Raw genomic sequence first — 18,245 nt, forward strand, 5'->3', positions numbered from 1 at the left:
TTTAATTGTGTTAGAGCGCATCCTGAACTGGTCGCCAGCCAATCAAATGCTGGCACATGGGCAACACTTTCATTCACACGTATGAACAATTTAGAGTGTTGCAGGTTTTTAGAATGTGGGAGGCAGCCAGAGTTCGCAGAGAAAAAAAAAACCCACACAAGCACGGCGAGAACATGCAAATTGCACACAAGAAGGCCGGAACAGCAATCCCAACCAGAACTGTGAGGCCAACACGCTGCCCGTTAACAATGATGCTTTTACTTAATTACATTAAATCAGAAAACTCGTGATATATTAACTTCTCCTTGAAATATAGACCATAACTAGATCATGTGACGTGAGCAAATATTGTGTATCATCTCTTCTGATAAGTTTTAAAATTGTAAACATGAACTACAGTGTTGGCACATTTGAGTGACGTTCCAGAAAGCACAGGGTGATCGGTAACAATTTGTCCGTGGCCAGTTTTGTCACATCAGCAGTGCTACCAAACAAATGATGTAAGCTTAACATGTGGACCTCAGAGAAATATAACTTAATAACTCCCACATCCTTTAGACAAATTGTTTTCTGAGCAGTGATGAGAGCTGGGACTCGGAGAGACATAAAAGCTCTGTGCGCAGCTAAACTGAAGGTGAAGAAGATACTGCTGTGTCGGTGAAATTATACTTGAACTACCCAAAGTCTTCCTTTTTGTCCTTACAGATGACTGCTGCAGCTTCATTGTGTTCATTGCCTGGGGAGTTTCGACAATAAAAGAATGCTTTCTTGGTGCACAATGTTTTTCTTTTATTTAATCACGGTCTTATCTACTAAAACAGATAGAAACTTAAAAAGGAATACAGTAGACCCAACATTATCCACATGCTGTATATCCTGGTTAGGTTCAAGTCAAATTGGGAACAATGATTCAGTTGCAATAGCAATAAAGATACGCAACAGTAACATCTTACAGTCTTACTTTTGGAGAGGATTTTATTTCATTTTGATCAAACAATCACCTACCACAGTGAGAGCCAGGAAAATAAAAAGTTTTGGTTTGAACAGCACTGAGAGTGATCTTAATGATATCCTCTTGTAGGTACGCACTTATATTGAGTGGTGCACCGAATTAAGGGGATGTACTTTTACAAAATTGGCGCAGCAGAGAATAGAGAACCAACAGTATCAACCCACAATTTGATACAGCAGATGTTCCATAATTACACCTTCTGCTGGTAGGAGGCCAGGAGATGCAAACTAAATATCGTGGTTGAGGTTTTTGTTAATTGGCTACAACAAGCACTCAAAGATATTTATCTTTGCTGGAATATGACCAGCTCTCCAGCTACAAAAACAATTTTTTTTTAAAAAAATGCTGTTCTATGAGCTCTCATAGGCTAAACTAATGAATGAACCCAATGACCTCACTTATTGTCAATTCACATTTTGCAATGTTTACAACTAGGGCCCAACTGATTAAACGACCAATATCACCTTTTAAAATGAGCAAAAATCAATGGTTCTTTTTACCATTTTTTAACAATCACATTACAATATAAGACAAAAACAACGATAATGCCAAATTCAAACAATCCACCCCCAAAAAAATGGCCTGATCTTTCACGCTGCTGGAAAGTTAAATACTGAAAGTATTAAAAAAAGATAAAATCAAAAGTCAAAGTTCTGCCGGTAATTCATATCTTTATTGTTGTAAATGTTAAGGGATCAGAATTTCTTTTTATTAATTACATATATTTTTTTATTAATTGGCTGAATAATCAGTGGTCGGAATATTATTCTGCCAAGTATCTGAATGGGGATTGCCCTCAGAAAATCTACATCGATCGGACCCTATTCAAAACAGAACAGGACAAAAACATGTTTTCTTTACATGCAACATCTTAATGTGCATCTACTGTATGTGTTTGTGGCAGTTTACAGTATTTAAGTCATGTCTTCTTCTTTTTTTTAAAACATCTGCATATTGCTCGCTTTTCCTTATTGTGTCATTTGTCTTGTGTTCCGTGTATTTGTATGGTATCTACATTTGCGTTTGATGGCATTATTCGTTTATCCTTTCAATTCCTCGGTGGAGCTCGAGGGCGTCTCTGAACCCTCAAGGCACTCCTGCAAGAAAGAAGCTGTACAGTATGTTGCATAAAAGACTTGTTGCAATAGAATGCACAAAAAGTAGTTCACCTTCACTCTATCCAGTTCTGGTCTTCCTGGGAGGGACTTCTGAGAAGAAATGACCTATAAAGAAAGACGTGATGGTTACATTATTGCCACAATATCGGACTTGAAGGACTCATTCACTGTTCTCACCCTCTTGGACTGCTGCTGATGAGTCTCCTCTATAGATTTGGAGCGATTCTTCATGTGTTTCTGAGGAGAGGTGCTGGTGGAGCCCTTGAGATAAAAGCAAAACATTAGAAAAGAATAGCCTTGCTTCTCATTCATTCGTATTTAACTCTGACCGCCAAAAACTTTTAATGATGTATGCTAAAATCCTAATGAATGCCGCCAATAACGTCAATTGACGTCAACTACGTTTTTTGTTGTCATTGAGCAGTGCAACGTCTTTTGCAGCACTGCCTTGTCATTGGGGTTGTAAAATCCCAAAACAGCCACTAACTATGGCCAGCGTTGTATCTCTTTTCAATGCGCTACCGGTGTATGGAATTACAATGAAACATGACAAAAAAAAACACCTTTGTCACATTAAATCTAATTCACAGAGCGTCACTTAACAAAAAATATTAGTGTCAAAGTTACTGTTTTGCAGAAAATTTATCTTTTCACAAATAGCTTGTTTTCTCCTTATCTCTTAAATTTTCGCTCAATGTCACTCCAATGACCTACCGGTATTTTCAAATGATGATTACTAAAGAACGGAATAAGGTAGAAACATACCTTTTTTTTTTCTAATGAAAGAATGGAACCCACCATGTATATAGGGTCAAAACACAATATTCAGTTTGACTTGAAAGATGAGTTAAAATACTCAAAATCGGCTGGCATTGTCGGAGTTGTTTTTTGGATAATGTTTGGCAGTCAAAGAGTGAAATATTTTATTAGGTTCATACCTCATTTTTCTTCTGCTCCATGGCGGACTTCAGCGAGGATGACTTTAACTGGAAAACTGCCTATAGAAAGAATTGACAATTTCATTTAATAAAACCTACTCAATACTAATAGGTCAAGACATGCCACTCGGGAAACATTCTGCGCTAAGTTTAAAAATAAATGGCCGTTCCAGCGCCACTCATCCAGCCGATGTCACGACAGCATCGCGTCTATGTTGCCAGGAAATCAATTGGATGGTTCCAGGTCGATGTGGCTGCGCAGCCCATTGAAGTCACTGAATGACCCAGTGGGACGCTCCCAGCAGCTCTCATAACGTTACATCAAACCCATTATGGCCACACCAAGCTGGTTCACTTGGCACACTCAAGACCGTGCACTTAGAATGAAATGGAGCGAGGAGGAGACACTTTGGAGGAGAATCTCAGCAGGATGGCTGAGTACATCTCTGACCAGCTCACAAGACCCACATCGAGAAGATAGTCTCAAGGATCACTCGCAATGTGTGGATCAAGTGAGAAATCCTGCAGCGATGATGGAGGCTGGTACTATTTGCATGCACGAACATGTCCGTGCTCGTATACAATAGCGTGCACTACGACAAAAGCAACAGATTGGAGTCTTAAAAGCTAATGCGGGACTTTCTGCAAGACTGGGCAAACACAAAATGTTGCCTCAGAGTCTTTTGCATACGTTTCTCCCACCCATCATCACTTTTGGGCACACAATACAGCAAGAGGAGGCGGAGTACGAGATGGGAAATATGTAACAGTGCAATAGTAGTAAAATGCAGAGTCAGTACTTCTTCCATGTCTGTTCTGCCGCTGATAGCTGGCCGACTTGACAGCAAAAAGTAGTCAGTGTAGCCACCTAAATCTATGTAACCACATTGAAAAATAAAATGTTTTGAGATGGGAATTAACAATAAATTGGTAAGGTGTTTACATAAGTGTGCACACCCTTTACAACTTGGGATGTGGCTGGTCAGAATTAACCAATCACATTCAAACTCATGCTAAAGCTTGAATGTTGTGCTAACATGGATTGGTATTTGGTTGTGTTCATAATTAGGGCCCTAATTACTAATTCCTAACTGGGGTCAAGTAGCCCAAAAGCACTTCTGTCAAACTCGAGGCCCGGGGGCCAGATTTGGTCCACTATAATTTTTTTGTGGCCCACAAAAGCAAATCAAGCATGCCAACTTCTATGCTTGCTAAAAATCTGTACCAAAATTTAAAATTGTCATATAATAACTAGAGCTGTCAAACGATTAAATGTTTTAATCAGATTAATCACATCTTAGAATTTTGATGAATCTTGATTAATCACTTAATTAAAAAGGCTTTTTTTAATCAACATTTTTTGCCCACCAAATTTAAAGAGCATCTGTTATGTGTTAATTTTTTCGACATTTAATGTTATGAGGACGTCTTCCATATTTTTTGATCCACTGCACGCTCTTATCTACCTCTTTTTCTAATCAGTTAATTACTTGCATCATTTAAAACGGGGGGGGGGGGGGGGGTGATGACCCCGATAGTTTGACATAAATAGTCTGAATGTCATACGCAAACATATTAAATGCATGTAGTTATGTTTACTGCTCAAAAACAACCTGTGCTACCTTTAACCTAGCCATGCACTGTCAAAATTAGGTGTGATTAATCTGCGTTAATACATGATTAATGCGATATTTTTTGGGTGATTAATGAATTAGTTAATGCTTTAACAGCACTAATAATAAATAAATAAAATTGGGATTTGCAAGCATTTTCTTTTTACCAAACCCCTTATTCCAGTAACTTACACAATAGCTGAACAAACCGTTACTCTTGAGCGCTGCAAGGGAAACCGCAACTCCAATGCGGCCTGCGATAAAATGAGTTAGACACCCCTATCCTAAAGCATGACACTATCACACAAAACTGGCATTTTTAACAGTGGTGTGTAGACTTTTTATATGCACTCTGTGTTTTTTTTTTAATGTATATTTATCACTGAGCCAAAAATTGTAAATGAATGGCCAATATAAATGTATCAATATTTTTACAGGTTGGCAACTTGGCACCCACCTATCAGGACTGAATATAAGGGTGGAGCTTGGAACACGGTCGTCCAATGACTGGTGGGCAAAATAAATAAATAAATAAATCCCCTCCATGTCCCAAATGGAGTGGAATGGGGGAAATAGACCAAGACATGTAAATACATCTTTTGCTATAGGCACTCCCAGATCCATTTCCACAGCTATTATATGATAAATAACATTTATAGCATTAATCAGCAATAATTTGCCGATTGTTAGGCAGCCATACATGGATGCAGAAGGTGAGAGACCACCAAGGTGATCATGTGGACAGAACCCAGAGCCGGGAAATCACTTCAAATGGGGCTGTCAGGGATGTGGACATCATGTACTGTGTTTTATCATATTGTCTCACACATACAATCATTTGGGGGGGTTGCCCCTATGAACCAAGCACACGCAGGCTCAATGTTGCACCAGTGGCGTTCATGCATTTATTTCACATAATCACGTCTTCCATCTCTTAACACTTATGTATTCTGTAAGACTATCAAAGGCAATACAAGTACTAAAATGTGTATTGTCTTCCCAAAAATGCAAGGCTACAGCATGGAACTAAGCTCGATTGGAAACTGGGAGTAGTTAGCATTGTCATAGTACCTGCTAAACTGTCAAGGAAGCACACGCAGTAGGTGAATAGAAATGAAGCACTCACCTGCCTTTCGTCCTCTTCTCAGTGCAGACGTCCGGCCGAGGAGATGCTCCTGGTGTCACTGCTGTGATGGAGTCTGTGTGAGAACACGCACGCCTCTCCCTGTGCCCATTCAGAGCTCCACCGACGCACCATTCATGCATGGATAGATGGATTGGATGGGGACACGCACACACAAACAGAGACAGAAGGGGTGTGGGGGGGTTGGAAGAGAAATTGCCAGACACCTGGTATGCCAAACACGATCCTGTCTGCTAATGCTATACATCCTGGCAAACAGGAGGCAGATATACAAAGTATATTGATTAATGGAATCGTTTTCCTTGAAATTGATTGTTAAAAGCTCTATGCTGCAGTCTATTAGTCTAATAAGAAATTAAACATAAGGGGGGCCTATAAGGTGATATATATGGACCGATATACAGTGATAGTTCAGTTTAATTTAGTACGTTATGGGATAGGAAATAGTACATCCAGATTTAGGTGTCAAGCAAAGACATCTGTGCAAATTAACAGCTGTGATGTGCACAATGTAAACAGAAGAGAGTAAGGTTCGTCTTTGACAGGATTTTAATTGTTTGGATATTCCCCTTGAGCTGTTAAACCTACTTATTGACTCACTGCATTACAACACTAAGTGATAATAATCCTGAGATTTACAAGTGTGAGGTGGCAGCAGAGCAGGACTTTTCAAAGTGACATCACAGCAAACAAAACACACTGGAAAAAAGCAAACACAAGCAGGCACACAAAATGGAGTCCTTTCAACTTGAAAAACTATTTGAAAATACTGTATAATTTTGAATTGAAACAACATGCAATATTCTTCAAAAACTGTGCAGTCCTGCGTAGCTAATAGTTTATAGTTAAGCATTGACATTGAGGGATAAATGTTATGTGAATTGAAATCTCATGGAAACAGAAGTGAATCAATTAGAACCAAATGCATTAATTACTGCAAGGTACTTTCATTTTAGCTAAATTAAAAGATTTCACATGAAACACCCTCCTTGAAAAGAAGTGTAGTGTTTGTCAAAAATACCCATATGCCTTCTTTTTCTTTTTGAGAGGTCAAACTTTAGCTTTAGTAGAAGTGGTAGCACAATGCTGCCTCAGAGCTTATATGTCAGCAGTGATTAAAAAGTGCTACACAAAAATCACGTGAACGTTCTTTACATTTCATTCCTTTTTTGGGGGGGGTCCCATCCCACACACAAAGTCTTTCATAAAGATGTTTCCCGCAAGTTTTTCTGTTCAGGTTCAGCTGAACTAGAGGATAGTGAGTTCTCAGTAACCTTGTCTGGATGTGCAGCAGAACAGGCGGTTGTGCTCGACTCTTCGGACTGTGGCTCCTTTCCCTGGTCTGGGGCCAGCTGCAAGAACAGAGGAACCTCGAGCTGTTCTTTGGTGAGAAGACCTCGCTGGTCGTCCACCCTGCAGCACTGGGCCCTCGTCAGCATGTCCAGGAGCCCTAATGTTAAGAGCACGTACAACCTGGCATTCACTCAAAGAGCACCTATTAAAGTACGGCTAAAATAAGGTTATCACGATTCTCTTGTAAAAAAAGAAGCAGCTCTCGTTTTATAGTCTCTTATAAATCAGGGATGCACTTTTTTACAGTAGGCTATGTGCCAGTCAGCAGGTGGCGTGCAGCAGAATAGGCGCCAATCTTCCTCTGAAAGGATGTAGATTGACAGCTTGTGTGCACCCCTGCTTATAAATCGCTTCGCCCTTCCTACATTACTGCTTAGGAGTCCTACCATCCATGTCGGGGTTCTTACTGGGCTTTGGTGAAGTCTTTGCTTTGTCGTTCTGAGGGGACGACCGGGCCTCCGGACCACAAGTTCCTGCCTGGATTCAAGACAAAAGATACCCATTTTGTCATTGAAAAAATGACCGGCTGCGTTTCAATTCCAAATAACACATTAACCAACATGTTATTGGAGATAGAAGTACTCCCATGTCTGCCATTGTTCCAGCGTTTTAGTAGCTTCTGAAACCATTGGAGTCGCTAAAGCGAACCACTGCTAATTTGTTGTTTAGTATTTTCCTTTTTTTGTGGATTTTACTTAGGAACACAGAATCACTCGCTGAAAAACTCATCTATGGCCAAGCCCTGTCTAATTAATAAAGATAAAATAATACTTTCATGATCCAAGAAGGGAAATCCAAATGTTACAGCAACACACAATAGATTGTTAAAATAATAATAATAACTACAATTAAAAAATACAGGCTTAGAATGTGATATTATTCATTTCAGAAAACATTTAGGGTGATGATTTTGGCACCTACCCTTTGTGTTTAGCTATTTGTTTGGCTCTCAAGTGAGAAACTAACAGACATGAAGAGTTCAGACAAAGCCAGACATCCCCATTTTTGGAAAAAAATAATAATTTAATCCACCCCAGCGCCAGTGTCAAGCTAATAATTTTTATTTGGGCATTGCACAATTAAGTGGTTAATTCGGGAGAGGGAAAAAAATATATAGAAAAGATATGTTGTTTTAACTCTTTAAAAAATGTATTAATTAATTGTCGACAAAAATATTCACATAACATTACACTGAATAATTTGTTATATATTATAATGACTTTAGTATATACTGTGTATTGTAACAAATACACAATTAAAATGTTGCTTTGGAAGCATCTTGTGGCCAAGTAACTACATGTAAAAGCAAAGAGAAGAACTTTATTCAGGCCATAGCCCCGTTAAATAAAAACAAAAACAATGTTTCGATGCCATCTTGTGGCATCCGTAGACAATTGGAAACCTTTTATGATGGGCATCAATTACTCGCAAGTTTTTACTATTTGCGGCAGGGCTCAGTCCACATTCCCTGCAAACAGTTGGGGAACACTGTATGGCAATTAATGTTGCAAATTAGACTTTTGTCTCACCTGTGTGGCAGCAGCAGTTTCACTGGCTCCAGAGATGTTGCTTTGGTCTCTTCCTGCTTAAACGTCAAATGTAAGTCAATTTCTGCTGTGAGAAAACATTGATCACTTCATCATGAAGCAAAAAAAATAAAAAATCAGTCATGGGATCGGGATAAGGACTGTTTTTGGATTGCTTTTTTATGTGAATAGAAAGGAGAAAAAGGCTTGTAGTGTTAAATTTGTGTGAAGTAAAAAGTCGCACACTCTCTATTACAAGTCAGTGTTTGGAGTCAATGTTCAAAAGGCAGTTCCTTTGAATGGGTCCTCTTGTGCTACAGCAATATACAATCTAGTACTGTGTATCTTCCGACACCAAGTGTGAGAACTTGAGGCGAGGGTCGCTGATCTGAAGTTAAGTTGGTTCTGGTGTATCAGCAGGAGGCAAGTGGGTGTGCGAACTAGACATGGCATAGCATTCAACAAACCAAATGGACTTGGACATTGTAGAGAGAAGCAGTGAGAGACACGCTTATCAAGAATATATCGGGCTAAGAGAATGATAACTACATCGACCGTAACAGGAGAAAAAGTAGGACAGTAAAGTGGACGGTGAAAAGAATCTTTCAAGGATCCATTAAAGAGACAAGTCAATGAAATGTGAGTGGGGGGGAGCATGTAACATCTATCATTAGCATTATGGATAAAGTGCTTGGACAAGCACTGTCAACAACAAAGTATCCAAGTTTGCATTTATACCTCTAGCTCTGTCGAGCCGCAGCATCTTATTGGCCAGTCTGAACACAGTTGTGTTCATGTCCACAGTCTCGCCACTGCCAACCTAAAACAACAATGCAACATTATACCATATATGCACATAATTACACAGTACACTGCCGCCTTGCCAAATCAGCTTGGTAGAAAGATGAGTCTGATACAATGCTGACAATATTGATGATCATAATCTTTAAAAAAAAAAAAAAAAAAAAAACACCAAAAAAAGCAATGTTATCAAATATTAATCAAACTGGACAAAAATACTCTTAAAATATCAATTATGTCATTATTCCTCTAACACAACTAATTTGTGTGTTTAGAAAGAAATATTAGAAATACTCACAATGGTAACCTGGGCCTCGTGAGGCTTTAGACTATGTTTCTGTAAAACTGTGGACAGGGCGTCCTGCAATGTCTTACTGGACTTTGCCATGATTCCACCAGTCTTTCCACTAAACACATTTTCCAGTCTGAAACACACAAAGAATCTCATCAAGAAGAAAAAGCTAGAATGGATATCAAAATCAGCCAAGCAACTAAAAAAAATCCACCATACACACCAGAAAGTCTAACTTCACATTGAGTGCAAATCATAACAGAAATGATTAGCAAGTCAATGTCAAGTGTTATACATGGATTTCCCTCGACAAGTGTGACAGCAGAAATGTTACAGTGTGTGTGTGTGTGTGTGTGTGTGTGTGTGCGCGTAAGCCTGCTAGGGTGAGAAAGACCGATTATAACCCTCGGAAATGAGTCAAGAACATTGACTCACACAAACATCACCCGAAGCTCAAGCAAAACCTGCTGATCTCTCAGTACAGCGCAGTCCTGGTCCAGTGACAATGGCTGCAAAGGAACATGGACCAAAAATATGATGTCAGAGGTTGCATCATTTAGACCTTATTTGAAAAATTAATCAAGCTTGGCAAAGGAAAAGAGTAATCATCTCATAACACCTATTGCTGAGAAAATTTGGGATGCTTCTTTCTTCCATCCTCACCTTGTCCTTGCCTTTAAGGTAGATGATGACATCTTTCAGTGAGAAGCCCCTTTTCTCGCATAGGCCAGCCAGCATGTCCCTGATGGGCAGGCCACAAGAGGTCGGAGCCAGGGAGGCACTCCCATCAGGCAGGTAGACGCAGCAATAGCCGCCTTCCATCCCACAGCGGCCTCCAGAGATGCCGGCTTGTTCCGGGGAGCGAGGACACGGTTGGCCATTCTAAAGAATTTTGGGACATCTTTAAAATTTTGAAGAGATTCTTTAAGTCATTTACCTGTGTGTTCATCCACCGGAATTTGATAGAAAATCAGGAGCACAAGTTCAGCTGATGAAACTAGGAACTAAACTAACTAAAACTAGATCTAAAAACTAGAACGCACAGAGAAAAGGCTTCCACTCGAGAATCAGAGATGGTGAAGATCCGAGTGTGTTAATTTTCAATTCCTGAGATCATATCAGTGTTGTGTTCAACAAAACAGACCAAGATTTCACACCCAGTAAGCATATTTGGGTGTAAATTGAAACAAGATTATAATTTTAAAAAAAATTATAGTTTTGTGATATTTTTATGGTTGCTTGCCAATTTAATATTTGTGTTCAATAAACTCATTTTAAACCATTCAATCACTGTGAAAACCGCACTAACCTCTGTCAGCCTGTAGAGGGAGTCAAGCTCCACATTACTGTTCGACTTGACAGCTTTTTGCTCTCTGTGATAAAGTGAAACATTGCTGTGGGATGAGTCTAGATCAAACAGAAGAAAATATAGTGAGACAAAACTTAATGTTTCCCATTAAAGTCTAATTTAGATGAACAAGTAAAAGATCACACCTCCCCAGGAGCCTCTTTTCTGTCGCTGTTTGTTGCTCTTGCCAGCTGGGAAAGTGCTTTCATCCGACTTCTGGCTCTGTTAATGACAGTAATAACCCTCATTACAAGGCTATTAAAACTCAGACCCCGGATCAGTTTTGCAAAGCAATTCACTGACTTTTTATTTATCTTCCTTCCCTGCCTGGTGCTACCTTTTTGTCACTTAAGTTTGGGCTTCGATTGGCCATATCCTCCCAGGATAACGTGCGAAAAGGTTCCGCAGACAGCTGAGGTAAACGTTTGCCTTCTACACTTGCCAAGGTGCAGCTTTGGTAAAGAGGAGAGCGCACAAATCGTCTGTAGCTGTCCATCTTCATCAACTTAAATATCTAGCACACACAAAGGGAAACGAAAACAAAAAAGTTGAGCAAAGTTGTAATTGACTGTTGGTTTTGTGCAAATGTCATTTCAACAGACCTGTGCTTGAGCCTTGTTAAACATATCAGGAGTGGGTTGCTCCAAGTCTTTTTCATCTTTCTTGGCCGTGTCATCGATGTTGATGGAGTGGGGAGCACTTTCAGACAAGTATGTTCCATAGATGGAGCGAGCTCTTATTTTTAGCTACAAATACAAAGAGAGATACATCACAAGAAACGGGATTTTTCGTTTGGTTCACTGCAACCCGATCCCCAGACCAATCCAATCTCATCAGCATAAAAGGGAGGGGCAGCAGTCATACCTCATCCAGTGATGTGGCTGGGATCTTCTTAAACTTCTCACACGCCTGCCAGAATAATATGTTCTCCGCACTCACTTCAGATTTCAGAAAGGCCTGCAAGAAATATGCACAAAGCAATTTACTGTAGGCGCACACCTACCTGGCAAGAGTAAAATGGCAATTTGCTTTATGTGTTGCATCCCACTGTAAAAAAGTTGACTCCACTGGGGTCTTCCAGAAGCTTCTCAAAGGAGACAGCCCAGCTTAGCACACTGTTAGCTGGGCAGGCCTCTCCGCCCGGGGTCCCAGGTAGGCTGCAGCTGCTGCCTGTACTGCTCCGCGCAGACATATTCAACTCTGCACACATCGGCAAAACACACACCCATTTACAAGAAAGGATAAGCACAACAAAAGAATGAGGCTGAATCAGATATGTTCTTGGGTCGTGCATCGACTTGTTCCACTCCGCGATTAGCAGGCACTTCATGCTCACCTCCGTCTGACACTGCAAGGCTCTGTTAAGAGAAAGTGGAAGATGAAAAAAAATGAAAAAAAGTACATTGCCAAATTTGATATAACCATTTTTTCATAAAACACATTGGATCTAGGATGATGCTTTCGGTACGCTTTGTGTTTAGCTTTTTCTTGGGCTCTAAAGCGAGATTCTATTCAAAAGAGTAATCAATAGATTGGAAGAGTTCAAACAAAACCAGACAACTATTTTTTTCTGAATTGAGTGGGGTTTTTTTCAAGAAAAAAAATATTCAACTACTACTATTAAACTGAAATAGTAAATAATATGCTTTGTGAATAAAACAGATGCATGTAATACAGGTATAATTTCTTGACCTAACTCTTAACCTCAACTTAACCCTTCAAAAAGGGAGAGAAAAGTTGAAACATTGATTTCAGAAATAATCTTCTTCATTGCTGATATCCTCAAAAATACTGCCAACAATCAGTGAAGACTTCCTCGTAGACTGATATCAAACGACTAATGAGTTTCCCGTAATTATCATTTCATACTTACTTTCAAGCACAATCAATGCTATAACGGCAAAGTTAACGAGAAATAACGAGCGCAGAGATGTTTGAGGAAGCATAACGTTCATATTATAATGATGTAAATATGAACAAGTTGGTGATTGTTTGAAATGGAGATAACGGAAGCAAGAGTGTGCGATATGGCCAAAAATGTATATCCAGTATATATATATATAGATCTTGATATATTATTTTTCCTTAAAATTACATAACATGGACAATTTCTGCTAAATCTGGTGCACACATCTTTTGATTCATTAATGTACCAAGATTGCTCATAAACTTCCACAATATACCATTATAGTGACAATATACATTTATATACGCAGATTTTACTTCATGTACATTACTCTATGCAGCAATGGTTGATTTAAAGTGCTTTATAAATAAAATTGAGTTGAGTTTATATTGTGCCTACAATATATATCAAATCGCACAACATTAGCGACATCAAAACGTGAATGCTGTTTTTATTATTTTTTTTTACAATTAAACTTTTACTTTCCACAAGTTATATATAATAGTTATTTGTTTTTTTAGAGTTAGGAAATACACAGGCATGCTGTGATAGGCCGTTTGCAAGTACAGTAATTTCTGGATTATAAGCCGCAATTTTTTTCACTTGCATTCAACCCTGCAGCTAACACAAAGGTGCGACTTACCCATCAGATCACAATGGGGCGTACTGTAAAGGAAGCGCAAGAGCATCAGGCAGAGCAAAACAAACTAAGTGAACCCAAATACAGTAGGAGAGACAGAACAAGAGAGAGACAATTTGCACCCTCATTATGGAAAAGAAAGTAGCGGGAACCCGATGCGGTAACATTAAAACACCTGCGGCTTCTAGTCGGGTGCGGCTTATATGTGTAACAAACTCGACTATTCCCCAAATTTAGCTAGCGCAGCTTATAGTCAGGTGCGCCTTATAGTCAAAAAATTACTGTAAGTGTGGCTCTATTTTTATCAAAATGGTGCTTGAGCTGTTCATATGCAGTACAATTTAAGTTAAGCAGACTAACATTCAAAGTAGAACGAGTATTATTGCTTCTTATGGGGACCAAATATATTGAAACAAACAAGACATTGTGCTTGACCTTAGAGGCTCCACTGTAAACACAGGCAGATTTTGAAGTGCAAAACCATGTTAAATGTTTTTGTTTCTATTACAGTAGCAACAAACGGGCTGCACAGGAAGTGGTTGTGACGCTGATGGTTGGCTCTCATTCAGCTTTTGGAGCGTTAGACGCCGTCATGCTGGGAACAAACCGAAAATTATTTGGTTCTCAGTGACAGCGTCGTTAAGCGGTGACAGCAGATACTAACAATTCTTGAACACCTCAAAGTGTGTCTTACAGGAGTCCAGCAAAACACTTTAAAAAAAGCTAATCGTAAAGGCATCAGTGCACACTTGAAATGAGCCAAAAACAGAACTAATTTTCAGACAGTCTGCACTGCAATTGACAGGAACAGGCACATCACACAAAATGAAGTGTCGAGTGCCCGATTCTATAAATAAAAATGAACACATCCAGGTATTTTCCGTTACAAAAGTACGCCAACAGGCATGATCACACACAGCCTACACATGACAGATTGGCAAATAGGCCTTGTGTGGTTTCTCTGTCCAATTTTAGCAGCAATAGGAACTGTTTAACAGACGCCTTCACAAACACATTATGAGCACTTTAATAACATCCAAACCCTTCTACATGGAGACCCTCAGGCCTACTTCACCTTTTTAGATATGAAACACCCTACTAACCGAATCAAACTAAAACACCTTTGGTAGTCTTCGCTTACCATGTGGCCAACAGGAATCCCTCGAGAATTACAATTCTTTGCCATGGTAACCACGACACCGCACTTGGATGTCCAACTACTATCAATACGATGCCCACGCTGCCTGAAGACACAATGAAGGTCTCCACCTAAACACCCAAAACCTCTTCACTTGGGTTCCCTTGGTCACTTCCTGCCTGGGAGTCTTGCCATAGCAACAGGCCACAAAAGAGGAAGTAAAGTTACTATGATCACATCACACTGTTCTCAAGCAATATCTTGAGAAACTAACAAAAATGCAAAGTGTGCCTGCAATGAAAAGTGAACTCCCTTTAAGCAACCAAAACCACCACAAAACCACTCAAACTTGTACTTTTGATTAACTTGCCACCGGGTGTAGTTTGTATTATTTATCTGAAATATGGAACTTATTGAAAATAAATTTGGCTAATGTTAATTTAAGATGCGAGTAACCCTAAAATAGGGTTGAACCTAAAGTATTCTATTGTATAGACATTTTGGCGTGTTTTAATTGGGTAAAACGAACACTGTGTTTATCAAAATAGTTCTATAAATCTTCTGTTGTGGCTAATACCTGTAACACCATTTTCATGAAGGGGTCGATCATCTCGGCTATGGGTGGGCAAAGTGCAGCCCATGGGCCACATATAGCCAGTCGAGCATTTATAGTACATTCGTCCTTTAATATTTGATTTATTTTAAACGCCTACATATTCATTGTTCAGCATTCTCAAATTCACAGTTTTGTTTTGGTTTTTTAACACTTTATGCCATTATTTGCTGAGAATCTTGGAAGGTCTTAGTAATTGGTGATCCAGAAAAAGCCAATAATTATTTTGGTGCCATCTGGCAGACTCTTAGTGCCATTTGTTTTAATTCATTCATAGTGTTTTTCATCAATCTTTGAGATGTCGTGTTTTGTTGGTGGTCCTTGAATGCACATTGTGCCAAGGCAAAAGTGAAATTTAAAGAACGCTCCCGATTGTCAGTCTACTTTGCTGTTGCAATTTGCCTGTATCCCTTAACATTATATGTTGTTATTGCCAAAAAAAAAGTTTATGTACTGTAGTGTTAGTGCACACATTTGTCCATCGATGATGTCATGTCAGTTTGTGCTAGCATGTTATTTAAGCTATTTTGCTAGGTTAATATTATGGATTAGCCTCGTGTAAGGTGGCTTGTATTGCGAAATAATTAAAATGTAATTTAAATTATATTGGTTTAGAGACGGAAAAAAAAAGTTCAACTGTGAAATGCCGGGAGCTCAGCACCTTTGGTCAAAGAATAGCCCCTGGTCTGAAACACGAATTGGCTTACCTTTTCACTGTCCATTTTTTCTGAGACGACAGCCTGCCACATGTCATATCTTCTTATCTGTTTGTTTGCCATAACCTTGGCCAGGTGGGAGAAGCGATGATAAAGACCCTTGAAAGCAACCATACTCCGTCTGAGAGTGGAAACCGAAGAGAACGTGCAGGTAGGACTTGATTGACAGCTTGACATACACTAGGGTGTTGCACCAGGTGAGACAGGATATCTTAATTGGCGGTGCCTAGCTAATTGCTAGTTAGCTGCTAACGTTAGCTACCAAGGCCTGGATAACAAATAGGCTACTGGTTGTTTAAAGTGTTATTTTTACATTTTCTGAAGTCAAAAATGCCTCTTTGAGATATGTATTTGATCTGGGTGCTTAGTTGATGTAAAACTTTCAATTCTTTGTTAATTTAATGCATAATTTTTAATAGTAGATTGCTATAGCAAGACAGTTTTAAAATAAAAGAAGCTTTAGAAGGGGACAAATGGGATTTTTTAAGTATGCAGAAGGGCAGGACATTAGTAGAAAAAAGAAATTGTTAAAATGTGCCATTATTTTATTTTTATTTTTTTGCAAATTTATTCAAATGGTCTTTATTTTATTATTTATAATGATTTTAGCTATAACTAGTTGACCAATAATTCAATAACATTTTACCAACATTGTTAATTTTAAGTAGATTTTATGTTATTTATTTAGGTAGAAGGTTAAAAGGCACATCCACCTCACAACTCTGAGGTGGTTTCGAATTTGCGCTTTGGTTTTTGATGGAAAACTAATGAAAAAGGTAGCTCTTGAGTTTGCCATGAAAAACATTCTGAAGCACATTTTTGCAACACTTTGGTTTGTCTGCCTCACCGACCTATCGAAATTGCATGTTATCACCAGGCTTGCAAGTATTTCCTCCATGTTAGGGTTAGGGACCCAAACTAATAGCTCACTACTATACTCATTGCTATTGTGGAAAACAGTTTCGAGATTGAAAGAGACTTCAAAGAGGATAAAGGCAGTGCAAATGTATTTAAAATACTGTAGCTTAATTTAAAAAAAAAACATTTCATCTTTTGAACGTTGGAGAAAAATAATGAAGTGAATCTGCGGGTGCCCAAATGCTTAATTGTCTGAAACAGATTGTCCCACATTGTCCCATTGCTACATTCAAATAAACTGCTTGTTTACCCTTAACTTTTACATACTGGAAACATACATATGCCTTTTGGGGGGGGGGGGGGGTCTTGAAAGGTGCAAACAGTGGAGTTTAGTAATAAGCCCCATGGCGTACGTTAGTGTAAATTGTTAATGTCAGGCTGTACTCTGAAAAGCAGCAGTGCTCTGCTGGGCATTGTGCAAATACATATTGTGTGGGAGGCACTTTGCATGACCTGATTAAAATAATACAGAATATTGCTGCTCCAATGTTGCAGTTCATGTTTCATTTTGTCTGCAAAGGCAGCTTGTCACTGTGGGCTGCTTCTACTTCGTAATAATTTCCCTTGTGGATAAATAAAGTCTATATCTATCGATATATCTTTGGGATTTACAACTTTAGATTTCCTTTTGTCTTTTACATCCCTCTGTGCTATTGAAATACGAATCAACAAAAAAACATCAATGCTGAATTCCCATTCCTTGCCATGACTCCCAACACAAATCTATAAAAGATATAATAATAACTCATCCCGCTGATATTCAATTCCGACAAAATGTGAATTTGCATCTGTATCAGTGTTTTTTCATCTGCTCCGAGAGAGGCAAAGTATAGCAGTGCATCAGCCCATACACCTCCAGCAAGGATAATGTATTATAAATAAAGATATATTAGAAAGGTGCCTTCCATCTTATGACAATGCTGTGAACATTTCCTCTGGCATTTATGAGTCTTTGCCACTTGGTGTCACTGTTAGCTGCAAGAAGATAGCTGGATTTAGCTGGAAAAGGTCAGCTGAAATGGTGGTTTGGCTAGAAATGAGAGATCTGGTAAAGTAAGTAAATAAGGTTGATATGCTGCAGGAAATTACTAAATAAAATAAAAGATTATAAGATAAGATCAATTCTATACTGTCAAAAGACAATCAAGAAAGCTCTTTTAAAAAATGCT

The 18,245-nt window shown here is 38.9% G+C and overlaps 2 protein-coding genes across 9 annotated transcripts in view; one reads left to right on the top strand and one right to left on the bottom strand.

The window, feature by feature from the left end:
* Nucleotides 1-957: 957 nt before the first annotated feature.
* On the bottom strand, nucleotides 958-16,382 carry rgs14b (regulator of G protein signaling 14b). 8 transcript variants are annotated; one of them, XM_086084159.1, is made up of 20 exons: nucleotides 16,150-16,382; nucleotides 13,695-13,717; nucleotides 12,482-12,503; nucleotides 12,194-12,345; nucleotides 12,010-12,102; nucleotides 11,748-11,891; nucleotides 11,483-11,659; nucleotides 11,292-11,367; nucleotides 11,107-11,204; nucleotides 10,461-10,679; nucleotides 10,233-10,306; nucleotides 9,804-9,930; nucleotides 9,443-9,524; nucleotides 8,708-8,763; nucleotides 7,565-7,655; nucleotides 5,808-7,275; nucleotides 3,069-3,128; nucleotides 2,308-2,391; nucleotides 2,182-2,235; nucleotides 958-2,109 (listed from the first exon to the last, which is right to left on the bottom strand). In XM_086084159.1, the coding sequence occupies exons 4-16, from the start codon at nucleotides 12,335-12,337 to the stop codon at nucleotides 7,028-7,030; spliced, it is 1,629 nt and encodes a 542-aa protein (XP_085940285.1). In that variant the 5' UTR covers nucleotides 12,338-12,345; nucleotides 12,482-12,503; nucleotides 13,695-13,717; nucleotides 16,150-16,382; the 3' UTR covers nucleotides 958-2,109; nucleotides 2,182-2,235; nucleotides 2,308-2,391; nucleotides 3,069-3,128; nucleotides 5,808-7,027. The 8 variants fall into 8 exon arrangements, with proteins under 8 accessions (XP_085940285.1, XP_085940281.1, XP_085940279.1 ...); XM_086084155.1 differs by lacking the exon at nucleotides 13,695-13,717 and having other exon boundaries at nucleotides 7,586-7,655; nucleotides 8,708-8,760; XM_086084153.1 differs by lacking the exon at nucleotides 13,695-13,717 and having other exon boundaries at nucleotides 8,708-8,760.
* The window catches only part of LOC147168522 (myozenin-2), a 36,523-nt gene continuing 34,155 nt past the window's right edge, over nucleotides 15,878-18,245 (top strand). Inside the window, exons 1-2 of the mRNA XM_086084163.1 lie at nucleotides 15,878-16,126; nucleotides 16,234-16,309. The gene's annotated coding sequence lies outside the window, so the exon portion shown is untranslated. The remainder of the gene's footprint in view (nucleotides 16,127-16,233; nucleotides 16,310-18,245) is intronic.

The sequence above is a fragment of the Leptonotus elevatus genome, chromosome 9 (assembly GCF_054856555.1).
Source record: "Leptonotus elevatus isolate MCC_2025b chromosome 9, RoL_Lele_1.0, whole genome shotgun sequence".
NCBI lineage: Eukaryota > Metazoa > Chordata > Actinopteri > Syngnathiformes > Syngnathidae > Leptonotus > Leptonotus elevatus.